Source organism: Xiphophorus maculatus, chromosome 16 (genome assembly GCF_002775205.1).
Source record: "Xiphophorus maculatus strain JP 163 A chromosome 16, X_maculatus-5.0-male, whole genome shotgun sequence".
Lineage (NCBI taxonomy): Eukaryota > Metazoa > Chordata > Actinopteri > Cyprinodontiformes > Poeciliidae > Xiphophorus > Xiphophorus maculatus.
In genome coordinates, this window is record NC_036458.1 from 22,056,228 (window position 1) to 22,084,129 (window position 27,902).

The 27,902-nt window shown below is 38.3% G+C and overlaps 3 protein-coding genes across 5 annotated transcripts; 1 reads left to right on the forward strand and 2 right to left on the reverse strand.

Moving 5' to 3' along the window:
• The first annotated feature begins 1,802 nt into the window (after positions 1-1,802).
• On the forward strand, positions 1,803-11,046 carry LOC102219743 (tetraspanin-1-like). Of its 2 annotated transcripts, XM_023348628.1 has the most exons (9): positions 1,803-2,052; positions 3,350-3,389; positions 4,691-4,765; positions 7,596-7,811; positions 9,300-9,374; positions 9,465-9,572; positions 9,661-9,792; positions 9,895-9,987; positions 10,585-11,046. In XM_023348628.1, exons 3-9 carry the CDS (start codon positions 4,709-4,711, stop codon positions 10,642-10,644), a joined length of 741 nt encoding a protein of 246 aa, XP_023204396.1. In that variant the 5' UTR covers positions 1,803-2,052; positions 3,350-3,389; positions 4,691-4,708; the 3' UTR covers positions 10,645-11,046. The 2 variants fall into 2 exon arrangements, with proteins under 2 accessions (XP_023204396.1, XP_005802842.1); XM_005802785.3 differs by lacking the exon at positions 3,350-3,389.
• Positions 11,047-13,358: 2,312 nt separating this feature from the next.
• LOC102227858 (complement C1q-like protein 2) lies at positions 13,359-18,186 on the reverse strand. Its single transcript, XM_023349634.1, has 5 exons — positions 16,999-18,186; positions 15,673-15,714; positions 15,100-15,174; positions 14,146-14,277; positions 13,359-14,020 (listed from the first exon to the last, which is right to left on the reverse strand). The coding sequence occupies exons 1-5, from the start codon at positions 17,243-17,245 to the stop codon at positions 13,737-13,739; spliced, it is 780 nt and encodes a 259-aa protein (XP_023205402.1). The 5' UTR covers positions 17,246-18,186; the 3' UTR covers positions 13,359-13,736.
• Positions 18,187-19,098: 912 nt separating this feature from the next.
• On the reverse strand, positions 19,099-23,685 carry LOC111611728 (complement C1q tumor necrosis factor-related protein 3-like). Of its 2 annotated transcripts, none has more exons than XM_023349635.1 (6): positions 23,502-23,685; positions 21,551-21,635; positions 21,418-21,459; positions 21,277-21,318; positions 20,799-20,873; positions 19,099-19,999 (listed from the first exon to the last, which is right to left on the reverse strand). In XM_023349635.1, the coding sequence occupies exons 1-6, from the start codon at positions 23,661-23,663 to the stop codon at positions 19,719-19,721; spliced, it is 687 nt and encodes a 228-aa protein (XP_023205403.1). In that variant the 5' UTR covers positions 23,664-23,685; the 3' UTR covers positions 19,099-19,718. The 2 variants fall into 2 exon arrangements, with proteins under 2 accessions (XP_023205403.1, XP_023205405.1); XM_023349637.1 differs by lacking the exon at positions 23,502-23,685 and adding an exon at positions 20,098-20,229 and having other exon boundaries at positions 21,551-21,791.
• Positions 23,686-27,902: the final 4,217 nt, after the last annotated feature.

A 27,902-nucleotide genomic window follows, 5' to 3' on the forward strand; every position in this document is an offset into this window, starting at 1 on the left:
GCTGTGGAAAGACAAACTCATCCCAGCTTGTGTTGTTTGCCAATTTAACCCATTTGGCCACTGTCCTCTGTTCTGTTATGGATATATAGAATGATGATGTTGTATTTGGTGCAACACATGATGTCACTGTAATGAGTCATAATGTAACATGAGTCAAAGTGATATGTAGTTGACTTTGTTTGTATAGCAGTAGCTCAAAACCAAAGCAATTTTAATGCACTTTTGAGGACGAGTGAGTTTAATTCTCCTCCATGTAGCGTGGAACTCAATTCAAATTCCATTCAAATCAATTTGATTGGGACGAAAAAAAAATCAACGGCAGTCATACTGTGAGGTTCAAAGCAAATTGTATTCCATCTGAATATCATCAAATTATTTAAAGTTGGCAGAAAGTTGTTTAAGGTAACCAAGGTGATTGCATTGAGCCATTGTTCTCAGTGTGGTCTCATATGCTGAATACGAATATGTATTCTTATTCACATGCTGAATACGAATTTGGTCGAAGTAGAAAGCAGGCGTGGGCATTTTTCATATCGATTATCATTTATCACGATAAATATCTTGTTGTGATAAGACTTCTCATGAATCCTTGTCACGTCAAATTCCAGTTGACGATTTTTAAACCCGTCCAAAACTGTCCGTGTTTCAGGATTGTTAGCTTTACTATTTTGTCTACTGTTTGTTCAGTGAGAGTATCATATCCAATACCAATAAATTTGAAAATATGTGACACAAATCACACTTCTTGAAGTGGCTGGTGTCCCAAAGAAGAGCGTTACATATGGGAATGTTTTTCCAAGAGCTGTATTTGTGTTTGTGGGGCTGTTATCGCTGTGTCATGCAGTCACAGTCATGCCTAAAGTTACCTGAAAAAAAAGAAGCAATAAATAAAGTTCTCATTGTAACTTTCAGCATTATCACAATAGTACCACAAAACATTGTGAAAAGAAAACCCTTTAAGTCCATTTCGCCGAATCCTAGTAGGACTTAACTTATTTTCCATGAGAAGAAACTTCTGTCAGAACCGCGACAGCAGTCTATGGTTTGAAGGGGAAACGCATAAAGGCAACAATGAACCAGCGGTACTTTTATGAAAGAGAAGAACAAATAGAGCACTTTAAGGTAATGGCAGCAGCCAATCCCCTAGGAGGTTCATCCCAGAAAGACACACAGCTAAAACACAGAGGCACCAGACCAGGGGAACTTACTATGGGAAAGAAAATACTCCTTTCCTTCCTATTCCCAACCAATGCAACCGCAGTAATAGCAGCTGATTTTGCTATTTTTGAGAGAGCTGATCAAAAAAAGATAACATGAGACGGAGGACAGTGGGTACATTCAATAGTAATAAAGAAAAAACACACAGACAACTTGCTATCCAATTCAATATCCATCATGACACCATTACTTCAACAACTAGTGGAGATGGCATTTAGCCGCTAACACTCCTCTTTTCTTTTCGTTGTGCATTCAAAATCTGCAGGTCTGGTCTAATGGACAACATGTCTAATATTTCCTAAAACTAAAGGAAATATGAGACACGTCTGAAACTAAAGCTGTGTTTCGTGGAGCCCACAGGAAAGCAGACAGATATATTTTCATCATTTGCAAGCCCTTTGGTCATTTGCATGCCTGCTATAGGTGAGATTATGTGGCGGCGCACAGGTGAGTTTTCCCTTCCTCTTTCTTTCCCTCCCTCTGGAGTTGAAAGGGTTCAGCTCCATGGTGATGTGTCATTACTCAGCTGCTTTGGTCACACCCACTGCACACACCCTCCCCTTCCTAGTAGCTATAACCAGTCAGTAGCCTCAAAATAACATGATACTGCTTAGAAAGTACTCCCGAAGCTCTTTTGTGTGCAACAGAGTGACAAAGGCAGAGGGAAACTAAGGAGACAATGAACATATTCTGGGTCATTTATTGAAGACAGAGCGATCTTGTGTTCCTGTGACCTCACTGTGTTCTCCCACAGCAACAGCCAACCAGTCTCAGTAGTGAAGGTAGAGACTGAAGCAAACCACACAGCTTCTCACCGGACGTCTACTGCAGCAGGTGAGTCACTCAGCTACCCAACTTAGCGACTTTAGGCATGTGGAAGGAAGGGGTTCGTGCTGTTGGTGTTTTTACACCAACAGCATGAACGGTTGGTGTAAAAACCATGGTATGGTGGCATGGTGAGGGATCGATCCAACAATGATCCTTTGTCTCCAAGGACCTGCCTGCCTCTGAATGAAGCCCTTTGAGATTTATCCATCCTTGTTTTTGATGGAAGTCAGAAACAGTTCGGTTTTCCCGATGCAAGACGAGCAGTCGCAAGCTATGCTTTACTCTTGGTACATCGTTTAAAGGTGATCAACCACAAGAGCCTGCCTTTTTGCATCTCCAGTATGGGTTTTTTTCCTGCTTGTGGGTCATTTTCCAGACTTTGCTGAGGTACTGTGAGGGACTTCCATGTGACTTTAACTTGTTAATACATCACTTAGCTGATTCCTTGGTGTCAGAGTTCAAGTGCTGACCACGGGGAAGCAGGAAAGGTTTCTGAGCAGGAAAAACATTGCTGGAGTTTCGGCGGCTGTCCAGGTAACAGCTGGTTACATTTTGGACACCACCTGGCCGGTGAACGTATGATTAATTCGAGGCTTTCCGCTGAGAGACCAAACAACAAACTCCTGTTTTCCTTGAGGTACACATTTTGTAGGAAAGGCACATAAACAACAATCTAGGCGATAAGAGGTCACGGGGGATTGTTGTTCTTAAAAAGAAGCTTGTTGCTATAGACAATAGGGATCTGCCCTGTCATTGTCTTTGGGAATACAATTTATCTGTTATGTTGCGCCACACAAAGAGCACTGTTTCCCCGTCTTGGAGGTCCAAAGACGTGAAAGCTTTCAGAGGAGGCGATCTTAAAGTGACTCTGGACGAGTAGTTGGTGTGAGATGGAAGGCCAGTGTTTCTATGTATGCTGATGACAAAGTGCTTAAGTGTTTCTGTGTCACCATGAAATATTTTAACACTGACAAAATGTAGGTACATAAAAAATACGCATATGAAGCTCTCAGTGCCGTATTTGTTTTACTCTCAGGTTGATATAATTTTTGGATCAGTTTACATCCCCATTTGGTACTCGCTACCTACTTCCTATTTCTATTTTGTACCTGCAAAATAAATGGTTCCTAGCCTTGATCAGTAGTCATTATATATTAGTTGGGGTGATTTTTCCTTTCACCTCCTTTTCATTTCATACTTCATCAGTTTTGTTTGCTTCGAACCTCATTTTTTCCATACACAGAACTAAAACTTCATCTATTTACATTTGTTTCCTGACAATGTGTCAATTTCTACCCTTCAGTGGGACGTTTGGACCCTGCTTCGATAACAGATTATTAAAGGTATTTTTTTTCAATACAATACTAATAGCCTACTGTGATAAATGTGCTTTTATGACTCCGAAAAATGACATCTTCCAAACGGAAGTCCCTCAGAATAAGTCAACTGGGTGAAATGGAGTTTAAACTGAATTGTGTTGTAATGCAAAGTTCAAACAGATTTTATTTTATGATCACTTATTGTCATGTTTGATCAAATTACCTAACTACACACAAAAACAAACTGATGTGCTTTGGTCTAAGTGTATGAGCCAGCTTGGTGACGCTTATGAAATAAGAGTACGAACCGATGAAAGGTCAAACTGACCTTTAACCCTTTTCAAACGGACAGAATTTAAAAATGCAGAAGTACATAAATACAAGCAAACATACATGCTTCCTGCTTCCATTTGATACCGTTTTAATCAAACTCCATTTCAATCCTGGCGGTTCTTATCTCTGTTTGTATCAGTCGACTCAATTGAATGCTGAGAGATTTCTGATTAAACAAAATCAGAAATGAGCTGCCTCCTGCCTTTGGATCACATTTATCATCCATTACCACATCTCTCTCCCCAATACCTAATGTGAATTCCTAACAATGGAAAACTGGAAAATGATGAATCAATGATAAAAACTAGTTTTAATCATTGAAGACTCATCAACAGCTTTCTTAACTGATGATCCAGTACTTTTTATTTTATATTTATTATTTTTTTTTAAATATAATGTAATCAGGTTATCAATAGAAAATCTGGTTGTATGATTAATAGGAAGTTTAAGAAGGATTAAGAAGTTATTTCTAACTTAACTGGCTGAAAAAGATCAAAACTTAAATCACTATAAATAGGATGGTGTTGCAAACATTTCCCATGCTATTGACAAAAAACCCCCTGTAAAACTAAAATATCTTTAGTCTGAAGGATCTTGTTAAAAAAAAAGTGATACTTCCTGTATCGTCATCCTTCCTCTACCACACGTGCAAGGAAGGGTAGTAAACGCTACATAAATTACTAAAGTTCTTTAAATGGTTATGAAGCTCACAAACAAGGTATAAAAAAAACAGAGTTATGACATAATTTTTTATTCCTGCCCTATTTCTCCCACCTAACAGCAGAAAGGGCCTCTCCCAAAGTCTAAAGGGTTCAACAATGTAGCACACTTGATCACAAAGTGTTCAACAATGTAGCACGCTGATGAGATGATTCATACTGAAATGCCCGTATTCTGTCGTCATGATAAGACGTATGATAAAAATACTGACAAATCTATGAATAAAAGTTTGAGTAATGTCAAAACATCTTGTTTTCCCCCTGCCTTTACAGGAGCCATCAGCTGGAAAAATGGGGTGTTTTGGATTCCTCAAAGCCATGATGATTGCTTTTAATGGCATCATCTTTGTAAGTAGCTTCGACTTTTCATACTAATACTCAGCTTTTAATTTCGCAGGAATATCCGTGTGTGTGTGTGCATGTGCGTTTGTTTGTAATACCTTATGGGGACCATTGTCCTGGCACATACTACATTGTGGGGACCCACTTCTCCTTGTGGGGACCAAAGCCTGGTCCCTACCAGGGGAAACGCTGTTTTTGGGTCAGGGGTTAGATTTGGAACTAAGGTATGAATTGAATTTTGGTTAGGGTTAGGATAAGGGTAAGGTTTATGCTGTAGAAATGAATGGAAAGTCCCCATTGTGCATGTGTGTGTGTGTGGGCGTGTGTGTGTGTGTGTGTGTGTGTGACCTCCATGTGGTATCACACAAAGCCACAATCTGAACAAAAAAATCATGCAAATATAGAGAGGACATATAAATATGACATGCATTCATCAATAGTTCCTTGTGAAAGACACCCAAGAGGATTTGAATAGGACATTACAGTATCTGAGTGAGTTTTAACCAAACATTTAACTTGAGTCAGCCAGATACAGTGTCTGCAGTCCGAATCCTACGGTGGCCGACAGGTGCAAATGCGCAGCAAAAGAGAAAACATGCAAACAAAAAAGAAGACACCCCCGAATGAAATGCAGCAAATAAAAAGAGAGACGCAAACACCCCCGAATGAAATGCAGCAAACAAAAAGAGAGACGCAAACACCCCTGAATGAAATGCAGCAAACAAAAAGAGAGACGCAAACACCCCCGAATGAAATGCAGCAAATAAAAAGAGAGACGCAAACACCCCCGAATGAAATGCAGCAAATAAAAAGAGAGACGCAAACACCCCCGAATGAAATGCAGCAAATAAAAAGAGAGACGCAAACACCCCCGAATGAAATGCAGCAAACAAAAAGAGAGACGCAAACACCCCCGAATGAAATGCAGCAAACAAAAAGTGTTGAAAACGGAAGTGCTCCAGACCACTAGGGGGAGTCAAAGAAAATAGTATTCATTTCTATGGGACCAGATGCAAGATTCAGAGAAAGAAATTTGAAAGAAAGTAAAGGTATCTCTCTGAATCTTGCATCTGGGAAGTGTGATTATTGTGAGAAGTCTGAAACAATAGAGCATGTTATTTTAGAGTGTTGTAAGTATGAAGAAGAGAGAAGATGCATGCTGAGAGAGTGTGTAGGTATTAAAGAAAGGTTTAATTTAATAGAATTTTTGAGGAGAGATTTCGGGAGTAGACATATTCAAATAATTATTCGGTATCTTAAAAAAACAAAGCTATTTCATAGGATATGAGTAGAGCAAGTTGGGTGTGAGTGTGTAAAGAATATCAAAGAGGGGTATATAAAGCTATAAGCAAGTTGGATAATATAAGCAGGTGTGTATGTGTGGGGGTATGTTTAATCAGGAGTTAATGGAGGGAAAAGGTAGAAAGTGAAAGTTTATAGACCATCTCGAACCACACTCCATACTGGTAAGTGGCGGTAATGCTACTGTAAGTTTGTTGCCAACCGCCAATAAATACCAAGAAGAAGAAGAAGAAGAATCTTGCATCTGGTCCCATAGAAATGAATACTATTTTCTTTGACTCCCCCTAGTGGTCTGGAGCACTTCCGTTTTCAACACTTTTTGTTTGCTGCATTTCATTCGGGGGTGTTTGCGTCTCTCTTTTTGTTTGCTGCATTTCATTCGGGGGTGTTTGCGTCTCTCTTTATTTGCTGCATTTCATTCGGGGGTGTTTGCGTCTCTCTTTTTATTTGCTGCATTTCATTCGGGGGTGTTTGCGTCTCTCTTTTTATTTGCTGCATTTCATTCGGGGGTGTTTGCGTCTCTCTTTTTATTTGCTGCATTTCATTCGGGGGTGTCTTCTTTTTTGTTTGCATGTTTTCTCTTTTGCTGCGCATTTGCACCTGTCGGCCACCGTAGAATCCTCTCAGGTTTCCAGGAAGTTAAAGGAGCACCGTGCAGCAAATACTGACATCAAGTGGCCATGTTGAAGAATGCATGGACCTCAGATTCTGTCCATTTAAACAAACTAAAACTGTAAGGAAAATTACCCAATGTAGAAAAAAATAGTGTTGTGGCAGAAAACTTTAGTTTTTAATCAGAATATTATTTCTGTGGAAAAAAAGTATTTTATTTATGTCTTAATTCTTGGGATTTCTTTCTCTTGATTTTTTTCTTTGTTCATTTAGCAGTATGCTTTCAACAAATTAGAATATCATTGAAAATCCCATTTATTTGGGGAACTTTATCACAAATTGAAACACATTACATAGATTAACTACATACAGATGGAGGTTTGAAAACTTTTATTCCTCTTAAACCTGATGATTTTCAACTTACAGCTAATAAAAACATGAAATAAATTAGAATATTACACCAGACCAATAAAAATTATTTTTACAGAAGTGGGTTAATGAAAAGTATGTTTAATATCTGACTCAAGGCCGTTATTTTCAAAAGGGACTTTTGATCTGTCAAACGAGACTCATCCAGACGCATTTTCTGATTTAATGAATTTGACGGTGTATAACTTTGATCTTATAGTTCAACCAGAATGATTTTCAAAGAACCATAAGAGTAAATGTAAAATTCTAAGGCTAAAGATGCAGATAGTTGGTGCTAAAAATCAGTCAACCGTACAGTTGTGGTGTCATTTATTAAAATCCCATTGAGAAACTTAAATTCTCCTCATGTTTTTACAGCCAAAATGAAATGACACAGTTGGCATTCAGTAGTGTTTCAGTATTCAAATAATTTTGTATGTTTTTTTTTTTTTTGCCCTTGTTATCCCAGGCAGTCTAAGTTCTCCACTAATACTCCGTCTTCTCTCCCGTTCAGTTGGCCGGGATCGGCATCCTGGGCGTGGGGATCTGGGTGAAGGTAGACAGCGGCTCCATCTTCAACTTCCTCGGAAAAATCGACAACGTCCCACCGGAAATTAACCAGGTGCTCAACGTGGGATACCTGCTGATCGCCATCGGTGCCCTCCTGGTCGTCATCGGCTTCCTGGGCTGCTGTGGGGCCATCAGGGAGAGCAAGTGCATGCTGGTGCTGGTAGGTGTTTCTCAAATTTCACTACTTCAAAATTGGTGAAGTTTCAAAAGTCAAAAGATCAAAAGACCTATTTGTCAAATTTCACCATTTGAAAAGTGGTGAAATTGTGTCAAATTTGAGGAAACCTGATAAATGTAATGATACAAGTGCAACGAGATAAACTGGTACATCATCAAAAAGTTATTATTACAGTCGTGCAATTTAAAAAGTGACACGTTTTCTGTTTGTCTTTCTGATATTGGCGTATCAGCTGACAATACCCCGAAGTTCTACTTCATAAAATATCTTAATGTTATTTTACACAAATAAAAAGTGGATTATTTACATTGAAAAGTTATATTAACACAATCGTGAGTAACGTAGGTAACGTCACAGCTGTCCAGCAGACAGCCACCGATAGCCTCCATAAGAACAGCAAGACAGAAAGGTCAGTCATAATGAAGCCTGCTTTTCACAAAATACTTTGTCTAACAATATTAATGGAAGGTTTAGTGGAAGGAAAAAGTGCAGTCAAAAAGTGTTCAAACCACAAAAATAAGCACAGTTTTGCTTAGGAGAGATTCAAACTATGTTTTATAAAATTCTTCAGTGAAATTTACCACATGACGCCTCAGATAAACTTTCCAGTACATTTCTGACTCTGACAGTCTAATAAAGAACGATAATTAATAATTAGCTCTTGATAAACAGGGAAAAGTTAAACCCTCCATATGTAGAGGGTGGAATGAAATCAAATTGCAAATACCTGCTTATTTGGCCCATGACTGGGACAGGTCAATAGGTCAACCCAGGGCAACACAGACATTAAACACGCAAACACTCATTCCTAGGGGCAATTAAGAGAGACAAATAAATTTGGCATGTATGTTTCTGGACTGTAACAGGAAGCAAAGAGAACTGGATAGACACTGCAAAGAGAAAGTCTCTTTGGTCAGGATTTGATCCCAGGACCTTCTGGCTGCAAGGCATCAGTGTTAACCACTTCACCAACATGTAGCCTTCATGGTGTAATACACAATTTGTTGGCCTGTTGTTACAGAATTAAGTTACAACTTTCATAAACTTTAGAGGAGAGATGTCCTTTACAAGATATTTCCTCGTCTGATTTATTTTATGTGGTGGACCGCTATGTGCAACAGTAGCAGGTACAAAGTATATGCTAGCATATCTAACGATTCAAATCTTATTGGCACATATTCATAATGAGTTCTTCCTCCAGTAGAGTTTAAACACATCAGACAGGTGCGATGCTAATAGCGATTAGCATCACAACAATTAGCAAATCCTACAGTATTTTAGATTCGCAACTGGGAGAAACTCAACTTCAATGTTGTCATTCCAGTATCTCAGGCAATTACAGCCCAGTGTCGGCATTTTATTTCAAAAAGTTAATTTATGAACATAAAAATATCAGTTCCAAGCAGGTTTTAACTTATATTTTTAATAAACTGCCATCACTCATATCTTTTAATCTGATCTTCTTCCCAGTTTTTTATGATAGTCTTGCTGGTTTTCATCGCTGAGGTGGCGGGGGCGGTGGTCATTCTGGTTTTCAGACCTGTGGTAAGTGACTGAAGGAGTTCAGACCAAACGGCCTTCATAACAAGATAACGTGAACAGGAGGTAACATCTAATATTGTCTGTTTTTGTTAGGCAGATTCACTGTTTGAAAAGGTCGGCACAGCAGCAGTTAAGAGCATCCAGAAAGACTATGGCAGCAATACTGACATTACTGGACTGTGGAATACCACCATGGACGGGGTACGCGAGACGTCTGAACCTACGATGAGTTCTCCTTCACAGCGTTTCCCATCTGCTCATCTGATCCGCTCTCTGTCTCTCTCTGCAGTTAAAATGTTGTGGATTCTACAACTACACAGACTTTACGGGTTCCCCGTATTACACGGCGCACAACAATACCTATCCACCACGCTGCTGCCTGGTCGTCAGCCCATGTAACGCAACTATGGCAGACTCAAAAGTAATGCTTTTGAGTCTAGGAGACAATCTCACATTTAGTTATTTAGTTACTATTAATTAATATCTGCGGTAAATTAAAACGTTTGTGTCGTACTTTCAAAAGATCGCAGATGGCTGCTTCCCAAAGATCAAGAAGTTGATTGATAGCAACACAGTGGTGATTGTGGGCGTTGCTCTAGGGATTGCTGCTCTGGAGGTAAGACCCCAACTTCCAAATTATAGGGGGAAAAACATTATGTATAGGAGATAACTACTATCATAGAACAGAGTAGGGCCATGCTAATCAAAAATAATAATAAAGAAAGAAATTACGAGAACAAAGTCATAGTATTGTAGAATTTTGGCAATAAAAATATTAAGAGGACAAAGTCGTAAATACGAGAATAAAGTCGGAATGATATGCAAATCGTTGCAATATTGCGAGAATAAAGTTATATTTTTATAACTTTATCCTCGCAAATTCTTTTAATATTATTTTCTTAGCGTGGTCCTTGTACAGTGTTGTATCTGTTCAGTGTTCGTTAAGTAATTTTATTACATTAGTAGCATAAAGGCCATACTAAGAAAGAATAACAATAAAATTACGAGAATAAATTCATAGTATTACCAGTAATATTGCAGCTTTATTCTCATTATTTCAGCTTTGTTGTCGTACGACTTTATTCACAAAACCTTCTGACTTTATTCTCGTAATTTCATTGATTTATTTTTTCATCAAATTAGCCTGACCCTAACACTCCGTTGTATCCATTCAGCGTTCATGAACTCATATTATTATGTTCGCTCTCCTCAGATTTGTGCCATGATCGTCTCCATGACGCTCTACTGCAGAATAAAATCCACCAGGGCCTAACGAAGAGCAGGAAGTCCTTCTACTTCCTGCCTCATCGGGGAAAACAACGACTGCGACGTCAGGTCTTGTGCAATCGAGGACAACTGAATGATATTTTTTACTACATCTCGATTTATGAAGTAGATTTAATTTATGGATCTAAAATATACATTTTCTGAGAAATCATCAAGAAATCCCTCTTTCCTTTGTGTATATATGAAAGAGAGCTAAAGCACTTAACACGTATCCAGTTGTTGGGGAATTACATGATGCAGTTCCTGTAATAATGAAGCAAAAGCTGGTTGTTGTGTTTTGGAGGTGAACGATGTACGAGAGCTTCTTGTATGATAAATGTAGTTGAGCAATAGTTGTTTGTCGTAAATTGATTTGTATTTGCAATAAAATCATATATTTCCGTGTAAAGGGCTCTGACTGCTCTGCTGCCGCCCAGTTATTGAACTTGTTTAAATGGAAAATATCACAGCTGTCATGGTTTGCGGTTGGAGGTGGTGAGGAAGACGCTGTGGACTCAGGTTGAAATGAAGAAAAGGATGAATTTAATGATAAAAGTCAGAGATACAAAGACCAAAGTCAGGCAACACAGGATGAGCAGAAGGCTAAGAGCTGATGACTGGCAGCTCAATAAACATCTGACAACTGACTTGACCCAACAAGGAGTAAGGAACACAGGTGGGATTAAACACACAGAGGGAAACCAGGGAAACGAAACACAGCTGGGGACAACGGAGGGAGAGACAGGACAACACGGAGGAACGATAGACACAGAAACCTAAATGAACACAGAAAAAAACCAAATCCTTACAACATCAGTGCTGGTTAAAACTAAAAGTCTTGAAAGTAAAAAAAATAAAATAATCTAAATAAATCACAATCGGCCTGTCCATTGTCTTTGAAAGTAGATGGGTAAATTTCAAACCGTTGACAAATAAAAATAAAAAGTTTTTGAGTAAAACTTCCATAATGCAGAAAGGAACTACTATATATGGATATATGGTGATGATGTCACATTATGTAACAGCTGTTACCGTCTGTTGTGAACAGAAAACAAATTTATCTTTTGAAAACGCTGAATGCTCTGGCATGTCGACAAGGCATTTATCGGACTGAGTGAGCACTCTTGGCTTCCCCAAAGATTTTCTCTGCAGGAGACGTGGGTGGGAGCCATGGCAACGGAGAGGCGAAGAGGTCAGACTTATCAGGCTTTTTGTCACTTTTCTTTAAACTTTACTCTTTCACCGACATGGGACAAACCAGGTGATCTCACATTACTTTTGACAGTACTGTAATTTAATGCATAGCTCAAATAAAAAATAAAAATATTGATTATTGTCTACATCCCCAGATGAAAGAAATATTAAAGATGAAACAGGAGTGAAAATTATGGTTGCTGTATCACATTTAAGATGTGATACAGTTATTGGAATCGACTAAAATTATAGACACATTTAAAAGAAAGCCATTGTTCCTGCTATTTTTTTTTTTACATTTGAAAAATAAACAATGGGATTCAAGTTGACAGTTTGCTCATCCAGCTTTTATAAAGTCTGTAAACTTTAATTCAGATGATCTTACTCAGTTTTTATGTTCTGATGTAGAATGAGAAAATAATAATTTTCTCAGATGCAGACATGTTACTTATGGCTGCTGTAGAAATCAAACATCAGGATGAACAAAAACTGTGATCAACTTTGTTATTTCACTGTGTAAATTATTTTCGACATTAAATCTTTATTTGCTATTGTGCTCATGTCACAGATCGTAATTAAAAATCATGTTAATTGCCCACATGGTGAAAAGTAAATGACCACTGAAGGTCGTATGACTATTTTGATCATTAAAAACCCGTACACTGGCCCACATATGCAAAAATGCAACATCTCTGATTTCTAGCAGCAGCGAGACGCCAATCTGACCTCCAGCAGGCTGATGTGTATTTGACATGAAGATTTGCTCTCTGTTCTTAACGACCTAATATCATTCATAAAACCTTTAAATTGATTCTTTTTATTCCTCCTTTTCCTAAAATGCCATGAGACTTCTTACATGACGCAGGATCTCATCACTATATGAGCAGCTTAACAAAACAACACGGTGGGAGCTCAGGGGTTGCAGGCCGTCGTCGTCACTGACAATGATGATAAATCATTAAAACTCAGCCTTCTGGAGAGCAATGGGCTGTGGGACTGTGTTGAAGCTGTGGTTAAATGCACTATGAAACCAGAAATGTGAAATGAATCAAAAATAGTACCCCCCCCCCCATTTTATGTTTACATCCAAGGTCACTTACAGTGAGAAACTGCCGTCAGAATCTATCATAGATAAAAGCGTATGAGTTTCGCCAGCAGAGGGCGCTTAGCTCCATGTGGACCAGCGACTGACGCTCTGGCAGAAGAAGATGGCCTCTGCTGAGGAAGCAGCTAAGAGCAGACATTAGGAGCAGCTGCTATACTTTCTGTTTGCAGAATTTACTCTAAATAAAATGTTACACTGGAAGTGACCCGGCCCATAATTCTCTGCTGTGTTAACATTTTATAGTTAACGCGATAATCTAAACATCCTTTGTTTAGATTTTGACTTAGACCTTTGAAAGCTCTGATTTGTCTAAATTTTAGTCAGAGTCACTGATATTTCTCTTTTAAAAAATCACAAAGTTTCAGATACACGTAGAAAAAAAAAGTCATCTTTTAAATTGTTTAAGATGTAACACAATTAATGGAATTGACTTGAATTATACACACATTTGAAAGAAATCCCTTATTACTGTTTCCACTGTTTGTTTAATCAGAAAATGAAACAATGTGGTTCAAATAGACAGTTTGTTCCTGCAGTTTTCATAAAAGTTGTAAATGACACTTTAAATCAGATGATCTTGTTCAGCTTTTATGTCCTAATTTAGACTTAAACTACAGCAAAAAATAAATAAATAAATGAATAAAATAAAATCCCAAATACAAATCAAACGACACATTTAACAAAACTGTGATCAACTCTGTTATTTTACAAATTAATCATTTCCATAACTGAATTTTTGATGCAGATGTTTGTTTATTGTGCTCATGTCACAGATTGTAATTAAAAATCATGTTAGATGCTTACATGGTGAAAAGTAAATGACCACTAAAGGTAGTGTGATGATCTGTATTGTCATAAATCCTTGAATTGGCCCTCATTCGCAAAAATACAACATCTCCAATTTCTAACAGCAGTGAGACGCCATTAGAAGCTTTCTGACCACCAGCAGGCTGACGTGTCCATGATACACAGATTTGCTCTCCGTTCTTCACCAACACAGCAGATGTAGGATTAGTAGTAGAACCACCTCCATATATGTGGAAGTCAAAGTGATAAACTCCTCTAACTGGTGCAATGAACAGTCCTGTGAAGAATCATTATCAGAATTATAAACATGTTTCTAACTTTACTTTCATAACAAATTTACCACATTTTAGTTATATGATTGTAAACATATAAATGCAAAATATAAGTAGTAAATTGCAGCACCTGTATTTGGGTTGTAGGCATTCCCAATATTAGTGACAACATTTCTGAAGATCAGAGTTATATGGGTGTTGAACGGTCCAGTGTATTCTTGACCCGATGCCAACAAAGAGGCAGAGAAAGCCAGTTGTTTGGCTGAGAGACAGACAGACAGACAGACAGACAGACAGACAGACAGACCAGACAGACAGACAGACAGACAGACAGACAGGGAATATCAACCAAATGCTGTTATGCAGCAGTGAAAAGTATGGAACATTGTAACATTTTCCTCAGATAATATTGTTTCTGTGGCAACAAGAAACTTGGATTTTTCAGCCAAGTAATTAACTAACAAGTCCAAGTAATTCACATGTACCAACAACTGCAAAAATAACTGTGTTGTATCTCATCTTTAGTCAAGAACTGATCAGATTTAATACCTTACCATTTTTTTTTGTTCCGGAGAAACCAGTGGAAAACTACCACATGCAATGAAACTCAGAGCAGATCAGACAAGAACTGATCCTGAATCTCAAAAATCTTTTTGATTTTTGACTTTGCTTTGACCAAACTGACGATCGACTCACAGTCAGAATGTTCCATTACCTGGACTGAGTTCGGTGTTTTAAACCAATGATTTCAAATCACCTTTATGTTACATGCTTGCTTAACATTTGTGTAACAGGTGCTACCACCAGGTGTTGCACCTTCCCTATGGCTTGAGCTTCCATAAAAGGAAAGCTGGCAGGGTTGTGGCCAAGTTTCAATTTCCTGTGTGTCTGAGCAGGTGAGTGATGTTCCCATGTATCCCATTGTTTGGTGACTGTGGTAGAGATGGAGGAATACCGTTTTAATAATGTGCTGATGTGTTTTGCTGTTTTTAAAGTTGTAGTTTAGGGGATAGATAATGTTCCATATTTATTTGCTTAATCTCAAATGTGCTGCAATGACAAGTTTCCTTCAGAGTTCACAAACCTTCTCCTTCTCTCTTCAGAGCCTCCACTTGGTTTTCAGCGTTGACTTTAATAGCAGCCAGTTCTGCTGCCTGAACTGAAAAGAATCAAATCAAAGATTTTCTTCACAGTAATTAATCTGAGGTTTTGCTTAGTGGAATAAAACCTACATTTTTAAAAAAACAATAAATGTATTCTTGCTTTTAAGACGGTTATAATTCAGGTAAATGTAATTGCAGTTCATTCATTGTCTATTATTAGCTTCATTCAATACAGTCATTAACAAGTATTGGTCCAATGGCTTGACAATAATGGAGTTTTTCCACATTTGTTCAAATTATAACCACAAATATGTTCCATAGGTTTATTTGGGACTTTATTAGATGATTCAACACAAAGTAAAGTATAACAGTAATGTATTAATATATGACAGTTAAAACCAAAAAAGTTATAAATCCTGAATCAATATCCTTTTATCTCGCAGTGACTTGATAGTTTGTGTTAGTTTATCAAGTACAATCTAAAAAAAAACATGAACATCTTTAGTTGTAATGTGACTCTGCATCAAACGTTTCTTGTAACATAAATTAAATACCTCGATTGTGATCCTGCAGTTCTTTGATCTGAGTTTCTTGTGCTGAAGAAAAAATCCCACAAAAATAATGTTTTAGTTGAAGATTCAAAATGATCTTTATTTAAAACGCTGCTTTATTTGTGTGTGTTTTCAGAAACCCTCCTGCTCCAGCGAGAAGGGGTCAAATTGACCCACATTGAGAGATTGGATGAATTCATCAAACCTCGATCAGTTTGAGGTTGTTGTTGTTTTGCCTATGATTGACTCTCTTAATTATGATAATAACAGCAGTTGATTGAAGCCAAAACACACATCCCACGGAAAAAATGTGGAATTACCTGCGATGCTTAAGACGCAGGTCTTGATGATCTGGAGTGTCAGCAACCCATGAATTGTCCCACATTCTGGTATATACCAATCACCACATGGTATATACCAGCCACAAATATACCATGGCTGGTATAATTTCCTGTCATTTGTAACATCAATGGGAAACATTTCTCAAGAATTTTCCTTTGAGAAATATTTACAGCAATGCATTTTATATTTAAACATTTCTGCTGGTGAAAAGCTTTTTCAGAGCATGTTGGTGGAGCTGCAGTCGCTGGCGATTGCATGTAATCCTCCAGGTGGCGAACATGTAACGCTCATAAAACTTCATCACGTTTGAGTGCCTTGCTGAAACATCACAAGTGTCAAACCGTTTTGGCTAAAACCTTTGATTTACCTCATTTGTCTGGTTTCAGACCAAAGTAAAACCAAATAGGCAACTTTGTATTTTTTGGCAACCACTTTGTCCGTTTTTGGACGTTTTGTGTTCTAAATAGGCAATTCATTGTTTACAAGGTTCTGCCAACAAAGACCGTCTTTGAACTGACAAACATTGACTGGGAAAACATTGTAATTCACCCAATGTTACTGAAAAACCATTTATCCACACATTTTACAAATAAGATGCCAAATAAAGAGTTTTAAATGGAGACATATTGGAGAAATTTTGGTGGTTTGAATTTATTTAAGTTATTACATTTTGTTTTGGTCAGGTCGTGATAAATAAAAAGTAAATGATTAATGTAATTTCATTGGGTTCAATTTTTAATATTAATATTCAGATTTTTACTCATCCACCAAATTAGAATTATCTTCTATTATTTGCAGCTTTAGTTACTTTAGCATACATCAAAACCCAGCAACACCAGGACCTGGTGATGCTGGGTTTTGATTTATGCTAAGGGATTGCAGCTCCGTCGTCTTCACTGATAATGATAATAAATAATTAAAACTCTGATCTGTAATGATCATTTCATCAATAATTGATTCAAACACTGTAACTCTCTGTAAACATACCTTCATTGTCTTTCTGTAGGTGCTGCACCTCCACCTTCAGTGCAGCCACCAAGGCGGTCATCTCTCTCAGAACAGCATTGATGTCCTGTGTGCAGGTCTGCTGCTCAGTCAGACTCTCTGCTTCTTCCACTTTTCCCTCAGTTTGTCTTACATGTGACAGAATGTCATTGTCAGACTGAACTTGCAGCTCAGCTGTAGAGACGGAGCAGACTAGCAGCAGCAACGGGAAAAACATTTTCATTTCCATCCTCAGTGTCTCTGGAGGTCCACTCTGCTGTTTGACACTTAAATAGGAGCCCAGACTTTTTATTGCTAAGTATTGTCATAATTTTATCACATGTAAGATGATAAGACTTGTTATTTTAGCCTTGACCTATAAAAATTACAATATAGGATCATAAAGGATATTATAACCGGTTTGTAGGAACGTGATTCTGAATGTTTATTTCAAAAGTTCATATGGTGACTTAAAGTTCAAAGGTTATAAATTTTTCTTTCAACTTGCATGAAAATAAATATTAGATCTAATAATTCATAGGAAGCTGAAGAAAAACATAAAACTTCTGTATTGTACTGAACTGCTGTCAGTAATTTAAGATAAATGGTTTACATGAGGTTTAACTGAAAGAACTAAGATTTCTGTATAAACATTATAGTTTCTATGTTGATGTATAAACAATAATATTTTTAAAATAAACCTTCAGTCCAAAAATCACAAACTTATTTGAAAAAAAAGCCATTAGATATTAGAAGTAAAACATGGCGATCCTTATCCGAATCATATTTTCATTCCAGAATAATCTCTGAAGGGTTAAACTGAAGGTGTTGTAAATTTCTTTGCTTTCAGTTTATGAATAAAGTCCTGCTTTGAAGATGTAATGTGTGTGTTCGGGCATCCAGCAGTGTTCACTCTGCAGCTGTTGGAGGAAGTGAAGTTTTCCCAGAGTCACAGACTGACTGATCCTCCATCCCTCTGATCACCTGCCTTCACTCTGCTGCTCTGTTAGAGTCTCTGTCTCTCTCTCTGTTTGTCCCACTGAAAAAACCCTTTAGTCTCTTTAACTGATGGTGGAAAAATGAGCAGCTGTAAAATCTGCAGTCAACAACATTCAGGATTGTTTGTGTCGATATTTAATAGTTTACGTCCCACATCGTTACAATTTCCTCATGATCAACTTGTGATTAGATTCAGACAGAGAAGAAAATCAAAGTCTTATTTTACTGACACTTAAAAAAAATTTCTTATTAACTTTAATGGTTGACTTCTAAAGCCTAATCAGGAACTGGTCCTATAAATTATCCTTTGACTAAAGGGCCTATTTAAAGGACAACAGTTTCTTTAAAAACATTGTTTTGTGTCTTGTCCCTCCTCAAATAAATTTAAATAAATAACAAAATGAAACTTTATTCTTTCACTGCTAAGCTCTGATTATCAGCAAGGAACAAACATGATGATCTCACATTGTGTTGACAATTTATATGGTGATTGAATGCATAATATTGGGATAAAACTAAATAAAACAATAATCAATAGGTCTATTGATTATTGATGCTTATCCATATATTTTTGTATATTCGAAAGAAATGGATGAGTTTGAAATATGAGTGAAACTGATGGCTAACAAATGAAAATTAATGAGATTTAAGAGATTTTACCAAAAAAAGAAAAAAATCCTCTTTCTTTCCAAAATATGTTTTGGGCAAATAAATAAATGAATAAAGTAAAATCAGTTTTGGTCAAACCTGACTCAGTCCATTGTTTTATGAAGGTTCTGCTGCTGAACAACTGAACTAAAACCAACTTTTAAGAGAAACAGGAAAATTTGGTCAATATTTCAGTTAATATTAAAATCAAAACAGCAGCTTCTCTTCATTTCTCAGAAAAAGTTTTTAGGACTTATGCTTAGTTTTTCAGGACTCAGTTGATTTTGTCAGATAATATGAATCTGACTGTGGAGAGTTAAACTCACTCTGTCCTTTAAGGACTTTATGCATCATGACAAAACAAAAATAATTTTTTTTGACACTTGATTTTTCCCTTTTATAAATTTTTTTATTTACATTTACCCTCAACTGTACAAAAGACACAAAACTCTGCAATGTAAATTCAATATTTATTCAAAACAAGAAGCCAAATTCAAATCCTTTTTGATAAGAAGTTGAGTCAAGTAAGAGTCTAGATTTTGATTTGGCCAATTAAAACTCTGATTGGTCTCATCTTCAATTATTCTATTGCAGATTCTCTGCTGTATGTTTCTTTAAAGTCACTGTTTCACTTACATGTAAGAAAAAAAACAACAAATGTCCCCTTTAATAAAGCTGAAGATGTTTTAGTATATTTTAGTCAATGGAATAAACTTAAATTATACGCTCATTTGAAAAAAGCTCTTATTACTGTTACCAAGTGTTTCAATAGAAAATAAAGAAACGATGTGGTTCAAATATACAGTTTGTTCCTCCAGTTTTCATAAAAGTTGTAAATGACACTTTAATTCAGATGATCTTGTTCAGCTTTTATGTTCTGATTAGACTTTAGCAAAAATAATCATTTTCTCAGCTACAGATACAGACATGTTACTTCTGGCTGCTGTAGAAACCAAACAGCAGGATGAACAAAACTGGGATCAACTTTATTTTACAAATGAATCATTTTCATAACTTTCTGAAGACAGAAGGGTTTTTATCATGCTCACAAATTGTAATAAAAATCTTTTAGATGCCTACATGGTGAAAAGTAAATGACCACTAAATGTAGTGTGATTATCTGTATTGTCATAAATCCTTGAATTGGCCCTCATTCGCAAAAATACAACATCTCCAATTTCTAACAGCAGTGAGACGCCATTAGAAGCTTTCTGAGCACCAGCAGGCTGATGAGTCCATGATGTAAAGATTTGCTCTCCGTTCTTGACCAACACAGCAGATGTAGGATTAGTAGAACCATGTCCATGTATGTGGAAGTCAAAGTGATAAACTCCTCTTACTGGTGCAGTGAACAGTCCTGTGAAGAATCATTATCAGAATTATAAACTTGTTTCTAACTTTACTATCATAACAAATTTACCACATTTTTAAAATATAAGTAGTAAATTGCAGCACCTGTATTTGGGTTGTAGGCATTTCCAATATTAGTAACAACATTTCTGAAGATCAGAGTTATATCGGTGTTGAACGGTCCAGTGTATCCGCTACCCGATGCCAACAAAGAGGCAGAGAAAGCCAGTTGTTTGGCTGAGAGACAGACAGACAGACAGACAGACAGACAGACAGACAGACAGACAGACAGACAGACAGACAGACAGACAGACAGACAGACAGACAGACAGACAGACAGACAGACATCAGACAAATGTTGTTGTAAAGGAAGTAAAAGTATTAAACATTGGAACATTTTCCACAGTAAATATTGTTTAAATGTTTCTACTGACTGATAAATCCATAATTCACATGGACCAAAATGTGCCGTTCTTCTCAGTCACTGATTCATTTCTCAGAACAGAACTGAAATTCTCAGAACTATTAGTTCAATCTTCACATTAATGTGTCACTTCTGCACATCAAAAAACTGTTTCTCACAGAAAGTTGCAAATGTTTTTATACAAGCAAAGGATTCTGTACACTTCTCTACTTTTTCCTACATTTTCATTTGCTTTTGTCAAACAATTTTGAAACCTGATTCTTAGCTGACCAAGAATAATGATAATATCAAACATTTTCATAACAATCATCAGTGATTGTTATGAAAATCACTGATATGGATGTTAATGTTGCTATTAGAGTTTCCTTCAGAGTTCACAAACCTTCTCCTTGTATCTTCAGAGCCTCCACTTGGTTTTCAGCGTTGACTTTAACAGAAGCCAGTTCTGCTGCCTGAACTGAAATGAAAAAATTACCAAAGAGATGGAATCAATTCAAAGATTTTCTTTAGACTAATTAACCTGAGGAATTGCTTATTAGAATTAAAAACCTGAATTTGTTTGGAACAGAAATTTCTTCTTGTTACTAAAACTGTTTATAACCACAAATATTTTCCATGATTTTATTAGGGCCAGAAGACAGATCAACAAAATGATGATTTAATAATTGATCCTGAATAAATGTTTCTGTAATTCACAATCAAGAGTTAGTCTGAGTTAGTTTATCAAGTAAAACCTACAAAAAAAAAGAAAAAACATTAAATTTTTGATTGTAATATAATAAAATATGTAAAAGTCATGGGGTATAAAAACTTCTGCAAAGCTCTATAGAAAACATTTGTAGTAAAACTAAACTACATACCTTGATTCTGATCCTGCAGCTTTTGTACCTGAGTTTCTTGTACTAAAGAAACATAAATACAAAAATAATGTTTTAACTTATGATCTGTCATTCATTTAAAATAATCTTTATTTAGAACTTTTGGTCTAATAAAATCAGTACCTTGGTATCGTTGGTTCAGGGATTGCAGCTCCGTCGTCTTCACTGATAATGATAATAAATAATTAAAACTCTGATCTGTAATGATCATTTCATCAATAATTGATTCAAACACTGTAACTCTCTGTAAACATACCTTCATTGTCTTTCTGTAGGTGCTGCACCTCCACCTTCAGTGCAGCCACCAAGGCGGTCATCTCTCTCAGAACAGCATTGATGTCCTGTGTGCAGGTCTGCTGCTCAGTCAGACTCTCTGCTTCTTCCACTTGTCCCTCAGTTTGTCTTACATGTGACAGAATGTCATTGTCAGACTGAACTTGCAGCTCAGCTGTAGAGACGGAGCAGACTAGCAGCAGCAACGGGAAAAAACATTTTCATTTCCATCCTCAGTGTCTCTGGAGGTCCACTCTGCTGTTTGACACTTAAATAGGAGCCCAGACTTTTTATTGCTAAGTATTGTCATAATTTTATCACATGTAAGATGATAAGACTTGTTATTTTAGCCTTGACCTATAAAAAATCATAATCTAGGATCATAAAGGATATTATAACCAGTTTGTAGGAACGTGATTCTGGATGTTTATTTCAAAAGTTCATATGGTGAAAAAAACATGTTAAAGTTCAAAGGTTGTAATATTTTGTTTAACTGAAGGTGTTGTAAATTTCATGGCTCTAAGTTTATTGGATGGAAACAGGAAACAAAATCTGAATTATGATTATCTGTTACTGATAACGCCACCTACTGGTAAGTTTGTTTACCTTCCAACTCTTGACCTAATTAGTTTGTAATCTGTGAGAACAGTCCACTAGACTGACCTGCAAGGGCCTCACATATAAATGTATGAAAATGAACAAAGAGTGAAAGTTACAAACCTTCTACATGCAGTGAAAATGTCCTGCTGTCACACATTTTTTTTCTGTGGAGAAAAACAAACAGTGAAGCACTGAAACCTGACCCCATTCAGGCATATTTTAATTTCAGTTGCTTAAACTTAAAAGGTGAAACTGAACCACATTTATTCTCATTCGGGTAACACCAACACACTGTGCAGCTGTTGGAGGAAGTGAAGATTTCAGAGTCACAGACTGATACTCCATCTCTCTGATCATCTGTCTTCACTCTGCTGCTCTCTTGGTGTTACCGTCTCTCCATGGAAGAGTTTCTACAGCTGAGAAAACCTTTTGAACTCTTTGTGAAGCAGCGGAAAAATTACCTTCTGTAAAGCCTCCAGCCTTATTTATGAGGAGAATCTTCGATCAGAAATGTCGGAATAAATTAAAATATGTTTTGGTCAACGATATTGGGGTCAGTTTATATCCTCTCGAGAGACCTGTAGCACTGTTCACGGCTGAATCACTTGTGTTACAGTATGCAACACACTTAAAGAGTCTGCTGTGTGTAAAAATTATTACCATTATTCAACTGTAATCAGTGTAAAGTATCGAACAGAATATTTCTATCCTCTATTGATGTGCCCTCGGGGTGGAGATGTGCCAGGCCCGGAGACAACGAATGGTAATAATCAACACGCATGCGTCTCTTCCACGGAAAACCCGACAATTAAATCTGATAAGTTAAACTCTTCCTACTGCTGGGCGTTCAGCATGAACGGATCAGAGGACCTCCATCACACAGAGAGAGAGAGAGAGCAGCTTGTTGGTGTGAACTGAATACCGACCACTAGAGAAACACACAGTACCGAAATAAAATTATAAGTTGTTTGATAAACTGTTCGGGTAATAAGAATAAAAATGTATTTGTTCTTGTCTCACATAAAAGGCGACATGCGTTTCCTTCTTAGTAGTTCAGGTATTTCAGGTTTAGACTTCCTGTGCTGCAGCTTGGTGCAGCAGCACAGCTCAGCACTGCAGGGGCTCAACAAGTCAAAACTGTTCTGTCTGATGTTTCTACAGAGATTATTACAGTTCAATAATGAGGAGAAAGTTCTTTTTAATCTTATCAGGCTCTTTAATTGATCCAGCCACTATTGGTCTCATTTTCGATCTTTCTATTGCAGATACACGGCTGAGTGTTTCTTTAAAATCACCCAGTTTCATATATACAAAACAAATGTCATCCTTTAAACCTGTGTGCAGGTCTGCTGCTCAGTCAGACTCTCTGCTTCTTCCACTTGTCCCTCAGTTTGTCTTACATGTGACAGAATGTCATTGTCAGACTGAACTTGCAGCTCAGCTGTAGAGACGGAGCAGACTAGCAGCAGCAACGGGAAAAACATTTTCATTTCCATCCTCAGTGTCTCTGGAGGTCCACTCTGCTGTTTGAGACTTAAATAGGAATAGAGTTTATTATTACTGATTAATTTTTACCATGCTATTATCAGAAACAATATGATAAGACTTGATACTTTAGACTTGACCTATAAAAATTATATTTTAGGGTCATAAAGGATATTATAACCAGTTTGTAGGAACGTGATTCTGAATGTTTATGGTGTTAAAATAACTTCTTAAAGTTCAAAGGTTTTAAATTCTTGTTTCAAGAAGTTGGTTTGCTTCTTTTCCATTTGATTTAAAACTGATCAGACAGCAGGTTCCCTTTTTAATTCCTTGGGGAAAAAGTTTTAGTACTTGTGCTTAATTTTTAAGGACTCAGGAGTTTTTTCTGAGGAAAATGATCCAGACACTCAACTTACACTCTCCTGTAAGTCCTGTACCGCCTGCTCTCTGTTCACTCTCTGCTTCTGCAGTCCGAACCCGCCTGGTTGTGACGTTATGGGTTAAGGTGAAGCAGAGAGGGAACAGTGAGCAAGCCTGCAGGGCGGTACCAGAGGCGGTACAGAGGGCCCTGGTACCCGGGCTATAACCAAGCCGCTACCACAAAAACACGAACATTAAATCGGAAAAGGGAAACTCTTCCTACGGGGAGGAGAATAAGGTTCAAAAGCATCTGTTCTGGGTCAGTTTTTCATCCGATGCTCTCGGATCAACTCTCTCTCACTCTTTTTGTGTGGAGCTGAAAATACTTGTTGCTCATTGGAATCGCCGTCTTGCTATGGACAGAAACAGAGGAACAGTCTGTAGGTCTGAACCGCTAAACTTTGAGCGGAATTTTCTTAGATTCTTTTTCGGCTTTTCGTTCAGACTTCGTTTCAGCTACGTCCGCACCGACAGCCTTGTATTTACCTTACAGATTTCCTGCGTCATGCGGAGCAGAAGCGGCCAGAGGCCTTCTGGGATGTTTGACCTGGTGATACAGGTCAACATGACCGCAGGTCAGAGGAGGACAGAGTGAACACCTCCTACAGAGAAAGCACAGCTTGATGGCGCAAACTGACAGATTTTAATATCGGTGAACAAAGAGTAACATTTCATCAATTCGGAAAGATTTTCCTCTAAACTCCAAACAGAAAAGTTGACAGACGGCTCCTTTTAGTTGACCCTGCTTCAGAACCGATGTTGACCTCTGTGGCCTGGTCTGTCATCGGTCTGTGAGTTCAGCTTCAGACACAAGCTGTCGATTTGATCAGACGAAGACCGAAACACGTGTCGATCAAAGAAACGCAGGATGATCACAGAGCTGATGCCGAGTCCTGATCTGATTGCAAACATCAGTATTCTGCTCCGTGAATTCTGACCGCTAGAGAAATGAAATGATAAACTTTTTAATAAACTGCTCTGATGGAAGAATAAACATTTCTTTGTTCTTTCCTCACATAAAAGGTGACATGCGTCTCCTTCCTGTTGCAGTTCGGGTAGGCAGGTTTAGACAAGCTGCGGCTCAGCGCTGCCGTGGAGCAATCTGATTGGCTGTGGAACCAATGCGCTGTGCCTGAGGCTTCACTCTACCACCACTGTAGAGCTGGACTACCCAGATCTGCTCTACTCGTTGTAAGAGTTGAGAGTCTTCGTGAACCCACTGATGCAGCACAACACACACAATAATAATAATAATAATAATAATAATAATAATAGGTGTATTAATGCATCACTAAAACATGCAAGAGAAACTTTTTTTGCAGACATCATCAGTAAAAACATTAACAAAACTTAAGCTTTTGTTTGTCACAGTTGACAGGCTCACAAACTCTCCAATGACGCTACCGCCTGAATTTCAGCCTAATGCCGCCTGCGACCAGTTTGCCATCTTTGTTGAAGAGAAAATAAAATACAAATTAGAAGTTTAATCTGCACCCGCCTGGTTGTGATGTTAAGGGTTAAGGTGAAGCAGAGAGCGAACAGTGAGCAAGCCTGTTACCGCCTACCAGGGTGGTACCAGGGGCGGTACAGAGGGCCCTGGTACCACAATCTGTACGGCCTCTGGTACCACCCTGGTAGGCGGTACCAGAGGCGTTACAGAGGGCCCTGGTACCGTCCTGGTACCAGGGTTATAACCAATACGCATGAGCCTCTACCACAAAAAACACGAACATTAAATCGGAAAAGGAAACTCCTACTGCAGGGGAGGAGAATAAGGCTTTAAAAGCATCTGTTCTGGGTCAGTTTTTCATCTGATGCTCTCGGATCAACTCTCTCTCACTCTTTTTGTGTGGAGCTGAAATACTTGTTGCTCATTGGAATCGCCGGCTTGCTATGGACAGAAACAGAGGGAAAGTTTGTCGGTCTGAACCGCTAAACTTTGAGCTGAATTTTCTGAGATTCTTCTTCGGCTTTTCGTTCAGACTTCGTTTCAGCTACGTCCGCTCTGACAGCCTTGTATTCACCTTACAGGTTTCCCGCGTCATGCGGAGCAGAAGCGGCCAGAGGCCTTCTGGGATGTTTGACCTGGTGATACAGGTCAACATGACCGCAGGTCAGAGGAGGACAGAGTGAACACCTCCTACAGAGAAAGCACAGCTTGATAGCGCAAACTGACAGATTTTAATATCAGTGAACAAAGAGCAACATTTCATCAATTCGGAAAGATTTTCCTCTAAACTCCAAACAGAAAAGTTCTCCAAGCCCAGACTTCTGACTGCATGCCGCTGGAGCCAGACGGCTCCTTTTAGTTGACCCTGCTTCAGAACCGATTATGACCTCGGTAGCCTGGTCTGTCATCGGTCTGTGAGTTCAGCTGCAGACACGAGCTGTCGATTTGATCAGACGAAGACCGAAACGCGTGTCGATCAAAGAAACGCAGGATGATCACAGAGCTGATGCCGAGTCCTGATCTGATTGCAAACATCAGTATTCTGCTCCGTGAATTCTGACCGCTAGAGAAATGAAATGATAAACTTTTTAATAAATTGCTCTGATGGAAGAATAAACATTATTTGTCCTTTCCTCGCATAAAAGGTGACATGCGTCTCCTTCCTGTTGTAGTTCGGGTAGGCAGGTTTAGACAAGCTGCGGCTCAGCGCTGCCGTGGAGCAATCTGATTGGCTGTGGAAGCAGTGCGCTGTGCCTGAGGCTTCACTCTACCACCACTGTAGAGCTGGACTACCCAGATCTGCTCTACTCGTTGTAAGAGTTGAGAGTCTTCGTGAACCCACTGATGCAGCACAACACACACAATAATAATAATAATAATAATAATAATAATAGGTGTATTAATGCATCACTAAAACATGCAAGAGAAACTTTTTTTGCAGACATCATCAGTAAAAACATTAACAAAACTTAAGCTTTTGTTTGTCACAGTTGACAGGCTCACAAACTCTCCAATGACGCTACCCGCCTGAATTTCAGCCTAATGCCGCCTGCGACCAGTTTGCCATCTTTGTTGAAGAGAAAATAAAATACAAATTAGAAGTTTAATCTGCACCCGCCTGGTTGTGATGTTAAGGGTTAAGGTGAAGCAGAGAGCGAACAGTGAGCAAGCCTGTTACCCGCCTACCAGGGTTGGTACCAGGGGCGGTACAGAGGGCCCTGGTACCACAATCTGTACGGCCTCTGGTACCACCCTGGTAGGCGGTACCAGAGGCGTTACAGAGGGCCCTGGTACCGTCCTGGTACCAGGGTTATAACCAATACGCATGAGCCTCTACCACAAAAAACACGAACATTAAATCGGAAAAGGAAACTCCTACTGCAGGGGAGGAGAATAAGGCTTTAAAAGCATCTGTTCTGGGTCAGTTTTTCATCTGATGCTCTCGGATCAACTCTCTCTCACTCTTTTTGTGTGGAGCTGAAAATACTTGTTGCTCATTGGAATCGCCGGCTTGCTATGGACAGAAACAGAGGGAAAGTTTGTCGGTCTGAACCGCTAAACTTTGAGCTGAATTTTCTGAGATTCTTCTTCGGCTTTTCGTTCAGACTTCGTTTCAGCTACGTCCGCTCTGACAGCCTTGTATTCACCTTACAGGTTTCCCGCGTCATGCGGAGCAGAAGCGGCCAGAGGCCTTCTGGGATGTTTGACCTGGTGATACAGGTCAACATGACCGCAGGTCAGAGGAGGACAGAGTGAACACCTCCTACAGAGAAAGCACAGCTTGATAGCGCAAACTGACAGATTTTAATATCAGTGAACAAAGAGCAACATTTCATCAATTCGGAAAGATTTTCCTCTAAACTCCAAACAGAAAAGTTCT